Source organism: Haliotis cracherodii, unplaced genomic scaffold (genome assembly GCF_022045235.1).
Source record: "Haliotis cracherodii isolate W230 unplaced genomic scaffold, xgHalCrac1.p SCAF_3, whole genome shotgun sequence".
Classification (NCBI taxonomy): Eukaryota; Metazoa; Mollusca; class Gastropoda; order Lepetellida; family Haliotidae; genus Haliotis; species Haliotis cracherodii.
The window spans coordinates 49,790,088-49,810,932 of NW_027266286.1; the positions used below are offsets into that span (position 1 = coordinate 49,790,088).

At 38.2% G+C, this 20,845-nt stretch overlaps 1 protein-coding gene across 1 annotated transcript in view; it reads right to left on the reverse strand.

Moving 5' to 3' along the window:
* Positions 1-20,845, reverse strand: part of LOC139473602 (E3 ubiquitin-protein ligase rnf213-alpha-like) — a 351,622-nt gene that overhangs the window by 72,857 nt on the left and 257,920 nt on the right. The window contains exons 60-63 of the mRNA XM_071256275.1: positions 18,672-18,816; positions 12,160-12,497; positions 10,024-10,181; positions 6,132-6,356 (exon numbers count right to left, since the gene is read on the reverse strand). Coding sequence (XP_071112376.1) covers positions 6,132-6,356; positions 10,024-10,181; positions 12,160-12,497; positions 18,672-18,816 — 866 coding nt within the window. The remainder of the gene's footprint in view (positions 1-6,131; positions 6,357-10,023; positions 10,182-12,159; positions 12,498-18,671; positions 18,817-20,845) is intronic.

Genomic DNA, 20,845 nt, shown 5'->3' on the forward strand with positions numbered 1-20,845 from the left:
CTTTCTTTTTAAACTAAATGACATGATTATATGTGAAATCCCACTGGAGTTTACATACCCTACCAAAATATTTAGTCCAGCGGTGGCATGAAGGTTTAACTTATATACCAGGCCTTTCTAACCACTTATATCTTGGTCTAAATAATAACACAATTATTCAAAGTATCACAGTATAAAATAAGCAAGGTTAGACTTCTTCATAACCTCACAAGATATATTAGATATGACAATAGATTCATCAATTTTGCCAGGATACAAATCGGATCACTCCGTTATTTCCCTTACTCTAACAAATGCTGATAATGAACATAGGGGTAAAGGATATTGGAAATTTAATACCTCTCTTTTATATCAAAAAGATTATATTGATCTTGTCCAAAATACAATTGAAGAGAGTAAAAATGAATACAAAGATAAATCTTCTATTAATGATAACATTGTTGATGACAAAGATTTGAAACTATCAATAAATGATATTTTTGTAAATATAGAACGTGAAAAACTTGAAAATATTATTCTGAGATAGAGGATAGCATTAAAAAAGATTTCCAAAACATCAATGAAAATAAATTAAATGAATCAAGCCAATTGAAAAATAAATTTGAAAAAAAATAAAGAAGAAATTCAAGGAATTAATATAAGAAATAGAATTAACTGGTATGAGGAAGGCGGAAAACCAACACAATATTTTTGTAAATTAGAAAATAGAGTTTATACTTCTAAAACAATATATTCAATTTTAAATGTTGATGGAGACATCATAACTAACTGTAAACAAATACTTGAAGAACAAAAACAATTCTACCATTTACTATATTCAATATCATTTGAGGTTGAACATAACGACTTGAGAGACCTTGAAAATATAATCACTCCCCAATTTGATAATGAAATGTTTGATGAACTTGAATTACCCTTACAAAAATAAAGAAATAGCAGAAGTAGTCCATAAAATGAAAAATAATAAATACCCAGGTATGGGTTCTCAGTTGAATTTTGAATTTTTTCTGGACAGATATCTGTGTTTGTGTTTATAGATTTATAAAGGATACCTTTGAGAATAATCGACTAACACTTACTGGTACTATGAATAGGGGTGTTATAACTACCATACCTAAACCCAATAAAGACAGAAGAATACTTAGAAATTGGAGACCCATCACTTTATTAAATACTTTGTACAAAATCCTAAGTTGCTGCATAGCAAATCGTATTAAAAGATCATTGTCAAAACTAATACGTGAAAACCAAACAGGTTTTATATCAGGGCGATGTATCAGCGAAAATATTAGGCTCCTATTTGACATAATGTTTGAATTAAAAAGACAAAATAAATCAGTTATGCTACTCCTTATAGATTTCGAAAAAAGCATTTGATGCTGTATCTAAAAGATTTATAATGAAAGTCCTAGAAAAATATGGTTTTGGTCCTAATATTAAAAAATGAATAAATATTCTCATTAGTAATGCCACATCTTGTGTAACTCAACATGGTTTCCTCTCTTCTTTTTTCCAAATGAAAGAGGTTGTAGACAAGGTGACCCAGTCTCACCTTATCTGTTTCTTCTATTTTATGATTTCATTTGAAAAAGGACAAGATAAAAAGATCAATATTGACAAATAAATATGAAAATGGTGGTTTAAGAATGATTGATACTTGTAGATTCAATAACGCTTTAAAACTATATATAAATATATAAACAAACAAAAGTACAGCAACCCAAGCAATATCCCCCTGACAGATATTCTACAACTTGGTGCTAATGTTAAAGACTATTTCAATATTGAAAATCCTTTTTGGAAAGATGTGTTGACAGCTTTAGTCAAATACTATAAATGTTTTGTCATTAGTGATGACTATTATGTTATACTGTCACAACCGCTGTGGCTTAACCATAAATTTAACAATAAAAAAATGATTATTAAGAGCTGGTATAAAAAGGTATCCATAGAATTAATGATATATGTAATGAATATGGAATTATGTCTTTAGAGTGTTTAAAGAAAGTATATGATATTAAGGGTACCTTTTTAGATAACAATAAAATGATATTTAATATCCCTCATAATTTGAGAAGGCTAATTTCTGATATAATACCTAAATATCTTTATAATCAAGACCTAAGTAACCCTTTAAAAACATTACTGAAACCATCCAAAGGTAGAAGAGTTTTTTATGATGTTTTTATTTCATGTGACACATCTCCTTTAAGAATCTGTAGGAAATGGGAAGATATATTAGAAGAGACTATTCATTGGAACAAAGTTATTTTTATATATTTAGACATGTACCAAAGATGTAAAAGTGTTAGATTTTCAATACACATTTCTGCATAGAGCCATTTATGCTAAGAAAGGATTACTAAAAATGAAACTAGTTGACGATGATATTTGTTGCTTTTGTCAATCTAGTAAAGAAGATTTACAACATGTATTTTTCAATTGTGTACAAGTTAGAACAATTTGGCTAGACTTAAGAGTGTATATGGAACATATTTATGATCATCCAATAATCCTAGATGAAATATCAGTTTTTATTGGTTCAATATCAGGTGACAAACTTTCAAACCATGTCATAATTTTAGCAAAAAGACATTTATGTATCCAGTATAAAAAACAAGCAACTTAAATTACAATGTTTCATAGCCACACTGAAAGAGGTATTTGCTGTTGAAAAATTAATTGATAGAAGAAGCAACAAATTGAATATGTTTGAAAAAAATGGAGATGCTTCTTAAGAATGTATTGACTATTAAATCCTTAGATCTTTGCTATATTGATCAATACTATTCTAACAACTTTCTTGTACATCTTTTGCACTATACATATATTTAAAGTCAATAATACCTGTGTACATTTAGAATAATACCAAGAATGTACATCTTTTGCCAACACTTGACGTCTTTACCACAAATATTTATCGTCTACCAAAGATGTTTATCTTGCCATGTAACCATCCTTGAACTGAATAGAAAATTTTGAAAAAAAGGGTATCACAGTAAATACTTCATCAACTTTATTCAAGTTACCATCTATTCAACATGTTTGATACTTACAGGGTGTGGGTGACAAGGTTCTGATTTACCAACATTTCCAAATAATGCTGAACAATTAATGCCTTGGTATTTTTCTAATATTCCGAATAGGACATAATCAGCAACATCATTAACATTGGCCACAGAGGAATGAAGATCATGAATTTGAATTTGAAACTTGTTTTTGTCATCATTATCTACATGATCTAGGTTAGCTCAAGTATAATCCAAAGGTACCAAATCTAAGGCCAAAAAATACATGGTTCTCAGGGAATGGCTTCTCAGGCAAGCGAGTGACCTTTCTTTTTTTTTATTGGTTGGGATGTCTGAACTAGTATGTAACCAAATATACAGTTTTGTACAATCAACCTGGGAAAGGGCCTCCCAACATAAAAAATGTATTCCTCGATGAATAAAACTCTGACACATTTGTCTCCTTTCGTCCAATTTGAAGCAGCTTGTGGTGGTCACCTTGGTAACTTAATTTTCAAGCAGGATGACCAAGCTTTTGTACTTTTGCAAATTACATAACTCAACTTCATTGAATCTTCATGTTATCCATGTATACTATCAAGAACACACTAAATATATTCTCTGTTACCTGCCAGTTAACCAACTTAATGCTTTAATAGCCGATGCATATGATTTCATAGTCAACTTACTTCATGTATTTTATATCATTTGAATTAGTATTAATTTTATCAGCACAATTTTACAACCTCTCCACAATGCAATGATTATAAAACTTGTAATCATCAAAATATTTTACAATAACACAAAAAATACATATATTGCTTTGGAGTCATTGCTTTAAATATCAAAAAGATTTATTAAATTAAAATTTGGGTTGATTTGGGTGGAAAGAATGAGGTATTGCAGAAATTTGGTGAAAAGATGGGAAAATATCAAAAATACAACCACGTGAGAACTTGGCGCCAAAACACAATGATGTGCACGCGCACCATCACCTGTTCAATTATAATAACATTGGGTTTTCATTTGCATGCCATCACAACCTTACAGCAAGTGAACAGTGAACACTTGCCACGACTGACGGAAGCCCAACGCAACAATGCCATCGACTGACTGCTAACAAAGGAATCATCTTCAGCTATAGCCATGCACTATTACAAGACTGTGGAACAGCTATCAGACACATAGGACAACATGTGACCTTCCCAGATCCAGTTGACCACACATCACAGAGCACAGGACAGATTCATACGGCTATGTCATTTATGTGAAAGAACCACCATGGCCACCTCTACAACTACGCAATAGCAGGATTGCGTAGGATATCATCCCAGACAAGGGGGATTCATTTACACGCTGAAGATATTCGCCCTAGACGACCAGTTCGAGGTGTCATTTTGACAGACATCATCGGCTGCAACGTCAATGGTGTCAAGGTCACATACATGAGTGTAGCTATAACTGCGATGGAGACAAGTTTGATTTAGTGACGTGTTTTATGCTTCGCCATGTGGATGGTAAACGTTGTGTTTACAGGCATCGAGGGGAACGTTATGCATGAAGCTGTAGACAAGAAGTGGACATGATGTGGGCAGCCATCTCCTCCACTGGTAGATCAGACTTAGTGCAAGTTCTGGGGAATTTGATGACACAACATTACACGGGTGAGATTCTTCGGCCACACGTCCTTCCAATTACGCAACACCCTAATATCATTTCCAACAAGACAATGCCCGACCTCAAACGGTAAGACTGATAACAGCCTTTTTCAGGAATCACAACATCCAGGTCCTGTTATGGCCCTACAGGTTTCCAAATTTATGAACCACAGAACCACAGAACCTGACATTTGGCACTGCAGAGAGGGGATGAACATCCCCCAGGCTACAATTCAGGATCTGATTGCTTCTATGGGCCGACAAATGAATGATGATGGCCATACAAGATATTGAGATCAGATGACCTTCACCTTTAAAATCTAATTTTCCATGTGTGCCATATGAAACATGGGTCAATGACAATGAGGTGTGCCAATTTTGAACAATTGATTACCATCTGTTGATATTTTATACGATAAATAAAATATACACCTAAAAAAAATTTTTCAGGGTTTTATGGGAGTATATTTTATTAATGTTATTCATGTTTTTATTAAATATTATTACATCAATTTGGGAAAAATAGTGTGTGAAATGATCAACAGATCATTCCAACTCATCATTATTTAAAGCAAATATGACGCGATTAACGCAATTGACATCATGAAATGAACCTTAGTCATAAGGGATACAATGTCTTCCAATCATTGAAGTAAAAAGTCTTTTCATCCATGATATTAGGTATTGTTTTAACTGAATTACCTGAAAATGTGTGTTCAGCTGATTGCTATTCCCAGCATATATTATGAGACAATTACACAGAGTAAATTTGATATTTGCATATAAAACATTGCCTAGAATTCAGTAACTAATTGAAATTGTAAATCATCATACCCCATCGTGTTTAGTGATGTTTTATGTAAATTTCACATTTTCATTAACCAAGTTTGTGAACAGCAAAACAAGCACACAAACTCAAACACAAATTCAAGTAAAGCAGTGTACATGTAAAATGAAGAAACTGCACGGTATATTGGATCACTTTATTTTTAGTATTGCAGCATTTTATTGCTGATGTCCCGTGTTCAAAGATGCGGAATATTTACAGAGTTTTATTAAAATGGACATAAACAAAAAAACGTGCTGCAGAAGCTATTATGTTGTGGCGGTGCCTGAGAACCAAGACTATATAAATTTACAATAAACTAAAAAATAAATCACCCTTTTTCTATGATAAATTTTAAACTACAAACAAAATGAACCGAGTGGTTTGCTTTGGAATACATAATTTAGTCCTTTTTCTATGTTCCAAATATGCTTCAACCCTGAGAAATACATACTTCTAATATATCTACAAAATTAAAACTCCACATTTAACATTTGGAATTATTATTCCATATTTGACAGTATTTGTTATTTACTGTGATTAGATATCTTTATTATAGTTACATCCACTCCTAGGAAGTGAAATATGTTGTTGAAAAGTGACATTATTACATATAATATATATCATTGAAGGGCTCACCATCTCATCATCTGTGAGCAGTGGGTTCCCTCCTACTCTCTCCTTCAAGTCAGTGACAGCCGTCACAACTTCCGGCCAGACCAGGACAACCTCCAGGAAGAGGTGCAGCCTCTCTTTGGCAGCAGAGTGGATAACGTGGATGTAGACTACAGCTTGTATCACACCTAGACTTTCCAGGTCTCTCTCTGTCTGTCTGGCAGCATTCTCAAGGGCATGACAAAGAATCTGTAATACACAATTAAAACATTTATAACAGACACATTTGTATTTGTTTATTTATGCATATATAAAGAAATGCAGAAGAAAAAATACAAAATCATCACAGAGCTCAAATTAGATCCACAGGGTACAATCTATAGTTCACTGGTATATGTTCTGAAATATCATAATTCTTACAAAACTTCTATCTCTATTACATCTCTGCCATAAATCCTGTACTTTGGCTTGAATCACACTAAATAAAATGTTCAGGTTTGCAACAGACGTCCTCTTCACTGTCAATCACACAATTAGTTGTCGCCAAGTAGTCTCGTAACTACCTAAGCATCATAATAATGACATCATAATGGCAGCAATATCACTTTTTCCCCTGTCTGTGCTAGAGTCAACACCTATTATGATAGTACATGTAGTAACGATCTAGCACTTGGTAGTAAGTCACATTAACCTAAGATTATTCTAATAAGTTTTCTATAATAACAGACATACAAGTATAAATTAATAGTATTGCTGGAGAGACAAACATGCACGTAAGTATAGCTGGTGATTTTGTGAGAATCCCAAGTATGGATGAAGACTTCTACAAGTTGGTGCACAATCCTGACACTAATGTCATGTCATCGGCATCATGGTTCAAGGACTTGGCATCGGTCTCCAGATACTCTATGGACATCGGACTTTATATTAATTGGTTTGTCTCCAGAATCAGACACATCACCCCACCTATACAAACATCCTATAAAGGAATAACATCGGAAACACCCCTGACTATCAGGACCGATCAAGTCAGACTGATCCATAGCTTCTTGGGACTCCTAGATTGTCAGGATGCAGGAAGACTTACTCTCCTCCAAAGTCTGGACTTCTACACAAACTCTAAGGCTACAATGTCAACAACTTTTAGCTCAGTTCAAATACAGAGCCATGTTGAGCCACACCAAGAGGTTCATGATGACACAACCTATATCAGCTACATCAACATTCAAATTGGGACACATCATAGATGAAGTGAAACAAGACACAGCAGAATATTTTCAAACGTCTACTATCAACTTAGCTGCTAAGCTCATGGATCATCTCATTCACACAAGCGTCCCTGGGATTATAAATCATCAGTGTCCAAACAGTCTTCATCCGGGAAGGATTCATTCCAACCGAGGCGGAGGTATGACAAACAACAGTCTTCCCAGGATTCCTTTCACCAACCAGATTACAAGAAATGGGGAGACAATCGCCATGGAAGATCGGGAGGCAGAGGTGAACACAAATTCTGACTTCCTTACCACCCCCTCTGAAGTTTGACCTTTTGACCTGGTTATGTCTATGGACTGCGATTTACGACTACCGTCTTTGAACGTAATGCTGACTCCAGGACCAGTGGGAGGGCGCCTTCTGTCATACACCAAAAATCGGAAGCAAGTTACGCCCGACCACTGGATTCTAGACATCGTGGCTCACAGTTACAAGTTACATTTCAGGAAACACCCAATCCTGAACACACATGCCATGGGCAGAAGATTTCACCTAGTCGGGGCCAAGTTAGCGGCTGCATATTTGGCTGTCAGGAAACTACTAAAGAAGTGAGCCATTCGGGAACTAAAGGACACCAACAACACCAAGGGTTTTTACTCTCCAGTCTTCTAAGTCCGGAAGAAGGATACAACCGAGATGAGGATGATCATAGACCTAAAGACCCTCAACAAGAGATATCTGGTACCTCCACCAAAATTCCAGATGGAGTCCATATGGAAATTACAGTCGACGTTGAAGAAAGGAGACTGGCTTATCAGCCTGGACCTAACAGATGCATATCTTCACATCCCGACACACCAATCCTTGCGGAAGTATCCGATGCTACGAATTCCAACTCCTACCATTTGGGATAGCAATAACCCCTTGGTTATTCATCAGGATTAGAGCACCAGTCATCAAGTTCGCTCAACTCCAGCTACTTCGATTCCATGGTTATCTGGATTTCCTCGTGGCAGAACAAGGGAAAGATCAGCTTACATCAGAACATGATATTCTTGGTCTAACTTATGACAAACCTAGGCTTCCTCATCAATCCATCCACGTCAGAGATGACTCCAGGTCAAGACATCATATACATCAAAGCAAGATTCCAGCTTGACAGGGGATATCTATGCCCACCAGAGGATGATTTGACAAGACTAAAAAGATGATCCAATCAACCCAGCAAGTCACTGAGACGGTGGATGTCCCTTCCAGGCAACTTAACATCTCTACAAGATATGGCCTTTAGAGGAAGGCTGATGCTACGTCCTCCACAGTTTTGGATCAACTCTATACGATCCCACAGCCTAGTAGAGTTCCAGAGTACCTCCCAGATAACTAACAGACCTCCATCGGTGGAATCTCAGAGAACATGTGATGAGTGGCATCCCTCTGACTTATCCGACGATAGAACATCATCTATTTACAGACGTGTCAGATTCGGGATGGGGAGCTCATGTGGACGATCTCATAGTACAGGGATCGTGGACAACAGAGGAGAAGAACCTTCATATCAACTGCAGGGGAATGAAGGCCATATATTACGCCATCCTGGAATGGAGGATACATCTTCATCAGTCATCCGTTCTCATAGCCATGGACAAAACCACAGTAGTGACCTATATTCAGTAGCAGGGAAGAACCAGATCCAGCTCCCTGATGACGGAGACTACATGATTGGATCCGACGAGGATCCAACACCAGCATCATCAGAGGGTGAGCACACCCTTGATTATTCTGTCTATTAGGTGTAGGATGGATTAGAAGCACCTTAAATATCAACTATCACCATTAGGTCTAGAAATAGACCTGGAGAGACGTCATTACCAGGGAGGGAAAGTCACATACCAGAAGTGACATCATAACTGAAAGTCATGTCATAACCGGAAGTGACGATAAGACCAGAAGTGATGTCTAGTAGTTAAATGCAGGGGAAAAGTGAAGTTCCCGCCATTGCATACGACATAGCTTGAGTGGTTACGATGCTACTTGGGCACAACTAATTGTGTGTGTGACAGTAAAGAGGACGTCTGTTGAAAATCTGATAATTTTAGTTAGTGTGAAGCCAAAATACAGGATTTATGGCAGAGATGTAATAGAGGTAGTATTCTTAGAATTATTAACAATGATAACTATTGTTCGATATTAGATCAAAAGGGTCACGCAAGGTAAACTAGAATAAGTTAAAGAAACTTTCATCCTGATTTTCATGGCACTGTTGGTATAGCACACAGTGTTTGCTGGTATCCCGAAAAGACAGATGCAGGAGTACTCAGAGATTAAATAATGATGTTTTAACTGAGTGCCAGAGTACACAGATGCTGGTTTAGTCCACTGTAAAAGCACACAGCATAAACTTTCTACATGTCTAAGTCTATAATGTTAAATGTGGAAATGACTTAGCAATGGGCAAAAATGACAATATGTTCAACATCAGATCAAAATTCTGTTCCCAATTTTTAGAGATGACGTTTTTGTGATATCTTTGCAAAAATTCAGTTTCAGATATGTCTAAAACTACATAAACAGGGGCATATGTGAAGGCCAAAGGTTGTACATGCACAAAAAATTAAAGAGGCTCACTTGACATTCAGGTGAGTTAAAAATTGTTAGGTCAGAATTCTGGAAGACTATTATACACATGAAAAAGTTTCCCTACTTTCCACTTGTCTGTCACATCAGGATAGACCGCAACCACAAAATCTCTCAGGTAAGCTCTAATCATTTCAGTCTTATCTTTTTCTGTAACTACAGACAACAGGATCTTCCCATATGCAGTCCTGCTGATGATGTTTTCCACACATCTCAAAAGATCTTCTGCAAGAGAAATGTTATATATTAACTCATAAAATAATCATGATATGTTTATACATTTCCCCAGCAAGATTCCATTCCATTTAATCATCCATACTTCACCCCCAAAAAATAGAGCAAATCTTTACAAACATTGCAATAATTCTACACAAAGACTTATGGTCCAATATTATTAGGGTCTACTACAGCATGTGATAATCAAAGGTTCAATCACTGTTTAGACAGCATTCAACTGGACACCAATCTCATTAAAATCAGATATAAGTTCTCGCTGCCACTAAACAAAGATCTGAGGACATCCCATTACGGGTCACGTCATAACAACCTTTCGCGAACTTTGATCGACCACTGAAACGAATAACATGAAGTCAATATCAGCCGATGAGAAAGCAGCTTTCTCAAGCTTTACAGCACTCGTTTCAACCTGCCTACTTCCATTTCAGACTACATTGGAAAAACAAATTGACAGAGTTCTTGATTAAAATTTAAAAAAAAAATGAACAAGCGAACATTCCGGAATGTCTAATATATGGTTGCGATTGTATGGCAGTGCTTCCCACGTACTGTGCAATGCCTCCTCCGTTCAAATGTTTATCCCACGGAAGCAAGAGATAGATGATGATTTTGACGGAATGAGTCGTACGGGCCGTAACTGTCGTTCGGAATACCCCGTTTTGATGCTTTTTTTAGGTTGCACGATTAGAAAACACATTCCGACTGTTACTTTCATAATCTAGTGCAACGCTTTGATTGGCCGGATGAAAGGTCTCAACTAGATGGGGACCAGTTGTTTTTTAATTATTGTATCATTATCATTAATATATCAATATATCATATAAATGAAACTACTACAGAATTATTCTATTATCTTATTACACATGTACAAACATAGGCATGTGTTCCCAATACCAGTGAGATCTAAAATCACAGCCATCTGCTTACCCCTTTACTTGCTGTCACCTGACACTCCTAAGTTCTTGATTGAGAGTGAGAATCTACATGCATATGTTCAGGATGAACAGCTCTTCAGAGAACTGATTCCAACACCTAAATACTACAGTTTTGGAGGAACTTCAATGTAAGGACAAGTCAGAGGTGCTTAATGGATTGACACCACTTTGGGCAGATGATAGGAGCAGTCACACTTTTCAGAGCAAGAAAGGATATTGAAGTGAGAAATTTGAAGAAACGTGATGTAGAAACTACTTCAAGGAAGGTGTCAACTGAAACCACCAAGGACAAACTGGAGAAGCTACATTTTCTTGAGCATTGACAAAGAGTTTCAGTCCCCAATCAATGCTGATGTCTGTCCCATGTAGGGCCCAGAAAGTATCAACTGCCTGTGACAACTGCACTGCCTGTAGTGGAGTACATAGCTGACTAAATAGTCTGAGATTTTACTGAGGTGCAACCAGGAGGTCAGCAGGAGCACCACAGGCTGGCTTGATCACTGGTGCTATCAGAATCAGATCAGATTAAAGTACATGTAAAGCTACTTTAAGTGATGTAGTGAAACTAGTTTGGAAGAATTCTTTAACAAATTCAGGTTTCATCAGTGGCGGGAACAAGCAAGATGAGTAATCATATACCTAAGATATCAAGAAAAATTAGATCCAGTTTATTCTTAAATAAAGAGGAATCCCAGGTGACCTTCAGAATAAATATTAATGTTAAAATGCCTGAAACATATGTGGCACTGACACATAATCTCCAGTTTGACCTAAAATAATTTTAATTGAATTGTAATGTTTGAGCTGAATGAGTGTTCAACAATGCTATCACAAACAAAATGATACTCTTTTTCCTAATGTTGGCCAAGATCACAACATAACAGTCAACCAATTGTCCTTAAAAAGACTTAGAACATCACATGTTATGGTCCCGCCCAATTTTGGGGCTAGATGAACTGAGTAATATCTGTTGAAATATAATTGCATGTGATGACTTTGATATAACATTCAAAAAGAGAAAAACAACTTACCTTCCAGTGCATTGTTTTCTGCCTGCAGTATGGCATTTTTGATGTCATGAAAGAGAAGCCAGAAAAATGGCATCTGTACTGAAAACACCAATTTGCTGACTCCAAAATGATGTGGTACAACCTCACTCTGCTGAGACGGGTTGCCAGGGGTGATGATCCTCTTACACGGGTCATGACAGACTGTGGTGTTGTTCAGCAATGCCAGCCATAGTCTTTTCGTCCATGGTGCAACATCAGGTGCATGCATGAAGTCTAGGTTCCTGCTAGTGTCCAGGAAAGCCAGAACTTGAGCCAGTATGGGTGTGATTTTACTCTCCAGACAATGTATCCATGAACACCTTGACAGTAAAAAATAATAACGGTACTGTTTCTTTCATTATAATACAACAGAATTTAAGTTAAAGACCCCATCCCAAAACAATTGTTTAAAAAATACTTATTACAAATATTCTATTGGAAAGAATCAATGTGATACAGACAACCACTGAGTGGAGGGGATTCTGAATACACTTCATTGCAGAGCCATGTCAATATTATTGGAATAATGATATTTAAATTTTAAATTTCCAATATAATTTTGCTTAACTATAAAAGAGTCCTATAAAAGCCTTAAAAGGAGATAGCTACTAGGGCTGCTTTATGTCCAAAACAAAAAATAGATTAAATGTGAATTTAATACTCACAAAAGGCTCCTACTCTGAACAAAATAACTAAGACTTGATGAGTATCTCTCAGATAAACCAGTCCCTATTGCAGACATTATTATTCACCAAGTAAAATAAAGTGGATCAAGGGGCATAACCTGTAAAACAAAGGACCAATAATCTAACTCAGTGGTGACAAGTATCTCTAAAATAAGCATGCAAACTATCATTTGAATAACTTCAGTAGTTTCTGAGAAAACTTGTCTTCATTGCACACAGTTTGCACTAAGTTGAAAAGCATGGAGCAAGGTCCATAACTCTCTAAAAAAATAAATGAACTCAGTCTTGTCAAGTATCTCTTAGATAAGCATGCAAACTTTCAAACTTTATCCGCTGCAATGAAATTGACCAAGTAAGTGAAGATCGGATGAGTCGTAGATGGGCAAAACTGATGATGGGAGCTGTGACCCTGTGAATAGCAAATGAGTGATAGAAATTCCGAATGGGAGAACCCAAAATTCGTAACGTCTCCCGTTGATGGCAATGCAGTGATTCTTGACAATGGATGAATGTTGACATGGCAATACGCATCTTGTAAGTCGAGGCTGATAAGCCAATATCCTGTCCTGAGAGTTGAGTGCAACTTCCGAACTGAGGCCAAGGTACCAAAAATGATGCGGGTCTTGAGATTGATGACCATCCCCAGACCAGCCAGATGGAATTGGCGTCTGATAGGCCATGACTTAAGAGCGGGATGAAGTTGGAAGTGTATCTTGTACCTGCGAGTGAGGACATTGAGAATCCTGTGGTTGGACGTGATCAGGTTCGAATTGTCGGCTTAGAATGACAACGTCCTCCCTCTGGACTCAGAATCAGTAAAGCCCCTATCTCACATACACGATTTAAGAAATTGGGAACACGATTTAAGACAAGTTGAAAAGTTGTGTTGATTTGTGCTCGACCTTGTGGTTTATGCTAATTTCTTAACCAAACACAACCCTCATACGACCAAAAACGACCCTTATACGACTGAACACGACACTCATACGACTGTCATAAGATATTCATACAATACAACGCGATTTAACCTCATTTAACACAACCCCAATACGACTGTCATACGACTTAACACGAATCAACACAACCGCCATACGATTAAATCCGAATCATTACGATGTCATTACTACAAAAATAAACACGATGTCCATACGACTGAGCAAGACCTTCATACAACATATTTTTGTTTATTTTGGTCACATGGGTCATGTTGTAAGCTGCATTGGAACAGCATTTCTGTGTTAGTTTTCACCATGTTCAACAACGAACAAGACACGCAAGAAGCAGCTTTGGAGGAGGAGGAAGTACTTCTGGTAGCTAAGGCTTTGATGGTGAGGGGTAGGAGGCAGCGTAGGCGTCGCAGAGTGAGGAACAGGAAGAGATTCTTGGTTCGACCATGGTTGTTCAGGAGACCTCTGTATGGGCATGGCTGTAGAATGAGCTTTCACTTTCAGGGGGTTTCCCACGTTCTCACTCAGTCACGTGATGGGCTCTTCTGGTTGTATGACAAACGTATGGATTTCGTGTTGCGTATGAGAGTCGTATGAAAGGTGCATGAAAGTCGTGTTGAATCTTGTTAAAACGTATGAAGGTCATATGAGTCGCTCCCCAACACGACTGAACGCGACTGAACATGATCTTTATACGACTGAACACGATCTTCATACGATTGAACACAACTGTCATACAACCTTAATAGGACTGAAAAAGACGTTTCAGCTCAGCTTAAATCGTGTTATAAAGTTTTGCATTGCAAAAATTTATAACACGATTCAAGCCAAGCTGCAACGTCCATACGACCGCTTGCAACCGACCACGACTTAACACAAATGAACACGAATGAGTGTGCCACCTTCATACGCTCTAACACGATTTAAGGATAAAGGGGGAAGTCAAAGTTCATAGTCTGCATATAAAACCAGGTAGATAGGGTTTGAAGCATCTTGAGAAGTGGGCATAAAGTCACAATCAGCATATCACCATGGGCAGCCTTGTCGACTTGACTTGACTTGACTTGATCTGTCAGGCTGACGGTTAGCTTGAAAGGTATCATATTCTGACGGAACAAACTTCTTCTGAGCCGGTGTCATGAGGGTTATCACGTGGCCGTTTGGATGGAAAGGGGAACCATGAGCTTTTTATCGTAGATACTTGAAAACGCTCAGCTGTATCCTGGCACACCTCGTCGATGACTTTTCCCAGCTGGTCATAAATAATCCTGGGAACAGTAATGGGCTGAGTCATGATGAACTTGTTTGTCTGATCAGAGATTGCAAAAGATTGGAGGAGCTGTTGGCACTGGACCCATAGTAACTGTGCCAACATCCAAACATGTGTCGACAACAAATCCTCTTGTATGTGGACGATAGTGTGTAGAAGACTGTGAATAAGGCCCACTTCATACGTAAGATTGGGTCTGAGTTGTAGCCCCTGATGGACCTTCATAGGATTTCTTCAAAGGAAGAATGATGCGTCTGATTCCCGCGACAAACCAGTTTAGCTCTGATGTCCATGGAGTATTTTGTGGCCGTGTTGAGGTCTTTAATCCAAGACGCAGGCAAAAAGATTTTGGTGTTTGGTGTCCGGACCATCATCCAGGACCTAATTATTAAGAAAAGGACTGTTGTGGGTCTAGTACAATTTCCGCTTGATGTTAGGCAAGGGAAGGCAATTGTCAAACTTTAATTTCTGTAAGTGTTCTGATTCATGCTTAATCAGCGGACTGGCATAACTGGGCCAAGGTACAGACTGATGAATGTTTTGTGACATAAAGGGGGCTCGGCAACCCACATACTCCAGCATCTGGGGAGCTTCCGTCTGTTCCATGTCTGGCTGTAAGATTGGCATCAAGTGATAAAGTTCCTTGAGGAGCTCAAAAAAAAGGGTGGCCAGGGATGAAATCCCTAGGTGGTGAGTCCTCCACTTGAGAATAAACATTCTCCTGGATGTCAGATTCTGTAGACGTGAGAGAGTGAGAGACCCCAAGGAGCCCCATAGATTGATGCATAGTGGCTAAGTCGTAAGAGTGTCCTTGATTCCGTGAGAATAGGTTTATGTTTAATGTCATCATGTTAAATGGGACCTGGAAGGGTAAGATTGGTTATTGGTAAAACCATTAGGGTTGTCCATGGTGATAGCCCCATCCTTGCTAGGTGCTGAGGTTGGCACTATACATGAGCATAAAGTCTGTGGCAAGGGTTCAATAGAAGTCGAAGAGTCTGTGCGGGAAATGTAAGAATGACGGGGAAGTTCAGTAACAGTAGACTGTTGAGAACTCAATTAGTCCATGCAAGCACCGGATGGTGTATGGTAAAATGTATGATTAGACAACAGGCGTCCATGCAAGCACTGGATGGTGTATGGGAAGATATATGATTAGATGACAGGCATCCATGCAAGCACTGGATGATGTATGGGAAAATATATGATTAGATGACAGGCGTCCATGCAAACACTGGATGGTGTATGGGAAGATTTATGATTAGACGACAGGCGTCCATATATGATTAGATGACAGGCGTCCATGCAAGCACTGGATGGTGTATGGGAAGATATATGATTAGATGACAGGTGTCCATGCAAGCACTGGATGGTGTATGGGAAGATATATGATTAGATGACAGGCGTCCATGCAAGCACTGGATGGTGTATGGGAAGATATATGATTAGATGACAGGTGTCCATGCAAGCACCTGATGTTGTATGGGAAGATTTATGTTTAGTTGACAGGGTTCTGTGGAGTGCGAGAGACGTACATTTGTTAAGATGATCCTGTGCACTTCGATTTCCCTTTAGATAAAAGGTACTGGTGCCTGTTGGTCCAGAGGACCATGTGGTTAAATTAGATAGTCGAGACTCTCAGGGGATATAGCTTGAGAGCTCCTGCCCATCTGGTGTGCTGTTGGCTTCTCTTGAGAGCCTTATGGAGGCAGCTGAAGAGGATGGGCATAGTTCGACAGGATACATACCCACATGTGCCCTCTTAACCTAGGATTTCTTCTGAGACAACGACGTCTGCGACTGCTTGAGTAGTTCTACATTTCAGATGAAAGAGCTGACAGACAGGAATTAAATGAGGACTACATGGCTGACTTCTTCTTCAGCATAGATGGTCTAGGAGAGATGTGAGGGTGAATGGGGCAGTCGTGAAGGAGGAAAAATTTCAAGCCACTTCTTGACAGCTTCCTTCCGTTTAGCCTTTGGAAAATGTGACTCTTCAGTACACTTTTTACCCTGCATTTCCAAAATGAAGAGTCAAGGTCGCCAGTCACTATTAACCTGCCACACTTCTTGCAATTGGAGGGTGAAGCCGAGGATGCCATGGGAGACATGCACTCACACACTCGACCAGTAATACTCACGTGAATACCAGAATGATTAAATTAATTATGGACGACTTCTAAGAGTAATATTACACAGTAATATAAGTAATAGTAAGTGTGATATACAGCCATGCTAGAGACTAATCCTATAGGAAATGTGTCCTCTAGCACACACAGGAAAGAGGTGAGTTTTTTTCCCACCTAGCACACAGGACAGCTGTCAGTGATTTTAGGGGAACAACTTATCATGTGTAGTTGACAGTGAAGAGGACATCTGTTAAAAATCTGAAATTCTACTTAGAGTGGGATTGCATGCCAAAATACAGGATTTACGGCAATGATGTAATAGAGGTAGAGGATTTATAAGAAATATAAATGTTTATACCAAGTACTAGAACAAACACAAGTGTTGACGACAAAGGCCAATGCAAGAATGTTTACATCTGTAAAATTGAACACCAAAACACATCCGATAGTTGGCAAATGTCTCACACCGTATGGTCACACACATGCATTAGGTGTCATTCCTGATTTTGACACTTTCAAGGAAGGTCGATTAGTCTCTATGGACCATTATTTCTGTCAATCTTATTGATTCTACTTATCATACAGTTGTGATTTACTTCACTTTATTCATTATCTGTGTATAAACTAGCGATGTGGCATCTGCAATGTGCGGAGCGTCTACAGGCTATAGCACTAGCATGCTGGAAGCTGGCAGAAGTGACTGTGCAGGGGCCAATACATTCAATGTTTCACAGTCTGTGATTATCAATTAGGAGACTATGGAACAGGTACCAACAACCCAAAAAGGTTGATGAACGACCCCGTTCAGGGCATCCCAGGTCAATGACAAGAGTACAGGATCGATTTATCTGAAACCGGGCTTGGCAAAATCGAGCTCAAACGGCGAACTTTTTTGCTACAAACCTTCATCTGGCCACTAAAGTACAAGCTACAAATTATGTTTAAAAATCATCTACATGCAGCTCATTTCCATGGCCTATTCTTGTGCCACTCCTTACAAATCATTGTATAGCCAACAGATGTGAATGGTATACACAATGTCAAAACTGAGGTAAACATCATTGTTTTCAAATGAGTCCTAATTCACTTTGTACTTCCTTGATAAGCATGGTTTTGTCTGGCTACATGGACAACAGACTGCTAGTATATGACAACCATATAAATACATATTTAATAATACAGTGTCCGACTGTGCCCTGGTACTGTTGATCAGTGCTTGAGTGAGTGAGTGAGTGAGTTTGGTTTTACGCCGCGTTTAGCAATATTCCAGCAATATCACAGCGGGGGACACCAGAAATGGGCTCCAAACATTGTACCCATGTCAGGATTCGAACCCGGGTCTTCGGTGTGACGAGCGAATACTTTAACCACTAGGCTACCCGATCGCCCCTGATCAGTGCTTTAACATTTGGACATTTGTTTAATGTGGATGTATAAAGGATGGAATTTATTATATGAGTACCTGAATGTTCCAGATTTCTGCACATTCTCAGATTTTGCTGCCTCTGTATACAGCCAGTTCTTTGGAGATCCATGACTCATTGACTCCTTTTCTTGTAGCAGTCTGATAACTAGTTTTGACACACCATGCACGAACAACACTGCATCTGGAAGAAAAAACATTCATAAAATCAATGTGAGTTCATATTGTAAGTATTTTTCATAGATCAAGCCATTGGTGGCCTCTTTCTCAAGTCACACATGCCAACAAAGACATACACTAAACAAAAGTGTCTGGCAGCACTGATTGTCAAATATTTTCTGCAGAAATACTGCTTGAGAACTCAAAACATACTTATATCAAACAATAGTTATCTTTGTAATAATTCTAAGAAAACTACTTCAATTACATCAGTGCCAGAAATCCTTTATTTTGGCTGTCACACAAACTTTTCAACAGAAATCTATACCACTATCCACTATCTATAATCTGTTTTGATACTAAAAAAAGCATCTTCCTTCCTAAACCTCTGCACATGAACAGGCAGGAGATCTTCATTATTTCTCAATATCAGGTATCCTAGATGCAGAATACTGGGCAGGTGGGTGTTTTTACTCCTGATGTTATAGAGGTACTATTTTAAATAATCACAACAATAGTTTTCATTTTTAATAATTCTAAGAATACTACTTCTATTACATCACTCCCATCAATCCTGTATTTTGGCTGCAATCGCACTATAACTAAATTTTAAAATTTTGTAACTAAAGTCCTCTTCACTGTCAGCTATACATCACCAGTTGTACCCAGACAACATCAAGCAGCGTATACCTCTCCTTTGTGTCCATGGACATATCATATCGATATGATTCGGTCTTGACTGCCATGAGGTGATCGTGATGGTAAGTGAATCTTGACTAGGTAGGGTAGAGTTTAACACTAGCCCACTAGCCCAAGGCTAGTCCAATTTCCAAAAAATTGTTTGGGGAACATTCATTATCCGGGTAAGTAAGATTTGAGTCCAGTTCTGACCCTGCTAGGCATAGACTGGTAGCTTCTATCTTGATGACAGGCTGGAGTTGCCTTCCTGGATGTTCTATCTGGTGGCCTGATCTTCTTGACGATGCTTCAGTTGCTCTCAGTAGACACATTTTTTATTTCTGGGTTTACAGATTTTAAACAAATTGGAAGGTAGGGAATTTAAAAAAGAAAAAGAAATATATCCTCTCAGATTTCTTTTATTTCACAAAAGTTAGATAGGTATAATAAAAAATAATTCTGGATTAACAAAAGACAAAAACACTTGCGAATGTCAAGCCACAACATAAAGGCTTTTGTTTACCTTGAAGACAAACATGTTCACTCACTTGAAGTATATATAAAGATTGGCAGTAATGAAAAATAGGAGTGATTTGTATTTGTATTTCTTTCAACATTTGGACTTTGAAGGAGGGGAACATCCTTAAACAAAGAAATAAAAAAAAACGTCGCCTAGATAAGAATAAAAAAAATAGAAAGGGCTTCCATAGCCGACTTTTGATTCTGAAGAGCTGCATAAGCAGGAAAAGACCAGAGCGGGTTGGGCAGGCATCTTAGGAGTCGTAGGCTAAGGAGATAGCTCAGTGGTTGAAGCGGTAGGAATCACTTGGAAGTATCCAATGAACGATGTGACCGCTCTATCCAATGGTTGGTTTGAATGGAATCCTTCTCTGATGGTATTTTTTTCTTCCTGACGGTCTCTCAAGATGTAACGTCTCCATACACAATGTGTATACTTAAACCCCTAACATTATTTCCCTGGTCAATGAATCAGTGAATCAATCTCATCCCCCGGAGAGTATACAACCGAAGCCTTCTGAAAAGTAACTTTACCATATCATCCTTCTGGGTACCAATTCACTTCCCCATTGTTTTAAGCACCAATATCCATTGTGTGCTTAGTTGCAGTGAAGAGATCCCTAGGGGAAGAGGTTTCATCTTCAAAGAGAGTCGGAGGTCTTGTTAAGAACTTGATGTGATCCACCTAGCCACAGGAGCATATGGAGAACGTGGGATGATGGAGTTGGGGCATAGCGACCCAAGTAATCTAGCATCTGCACTAATTCTCTTCAGTTTTGGGTTGCAATGCTGGCATGATGGTGCTGTAATGGCTACAACAATTCCGCGAAGGAATAAATAAGTTCATAATCCTGTTG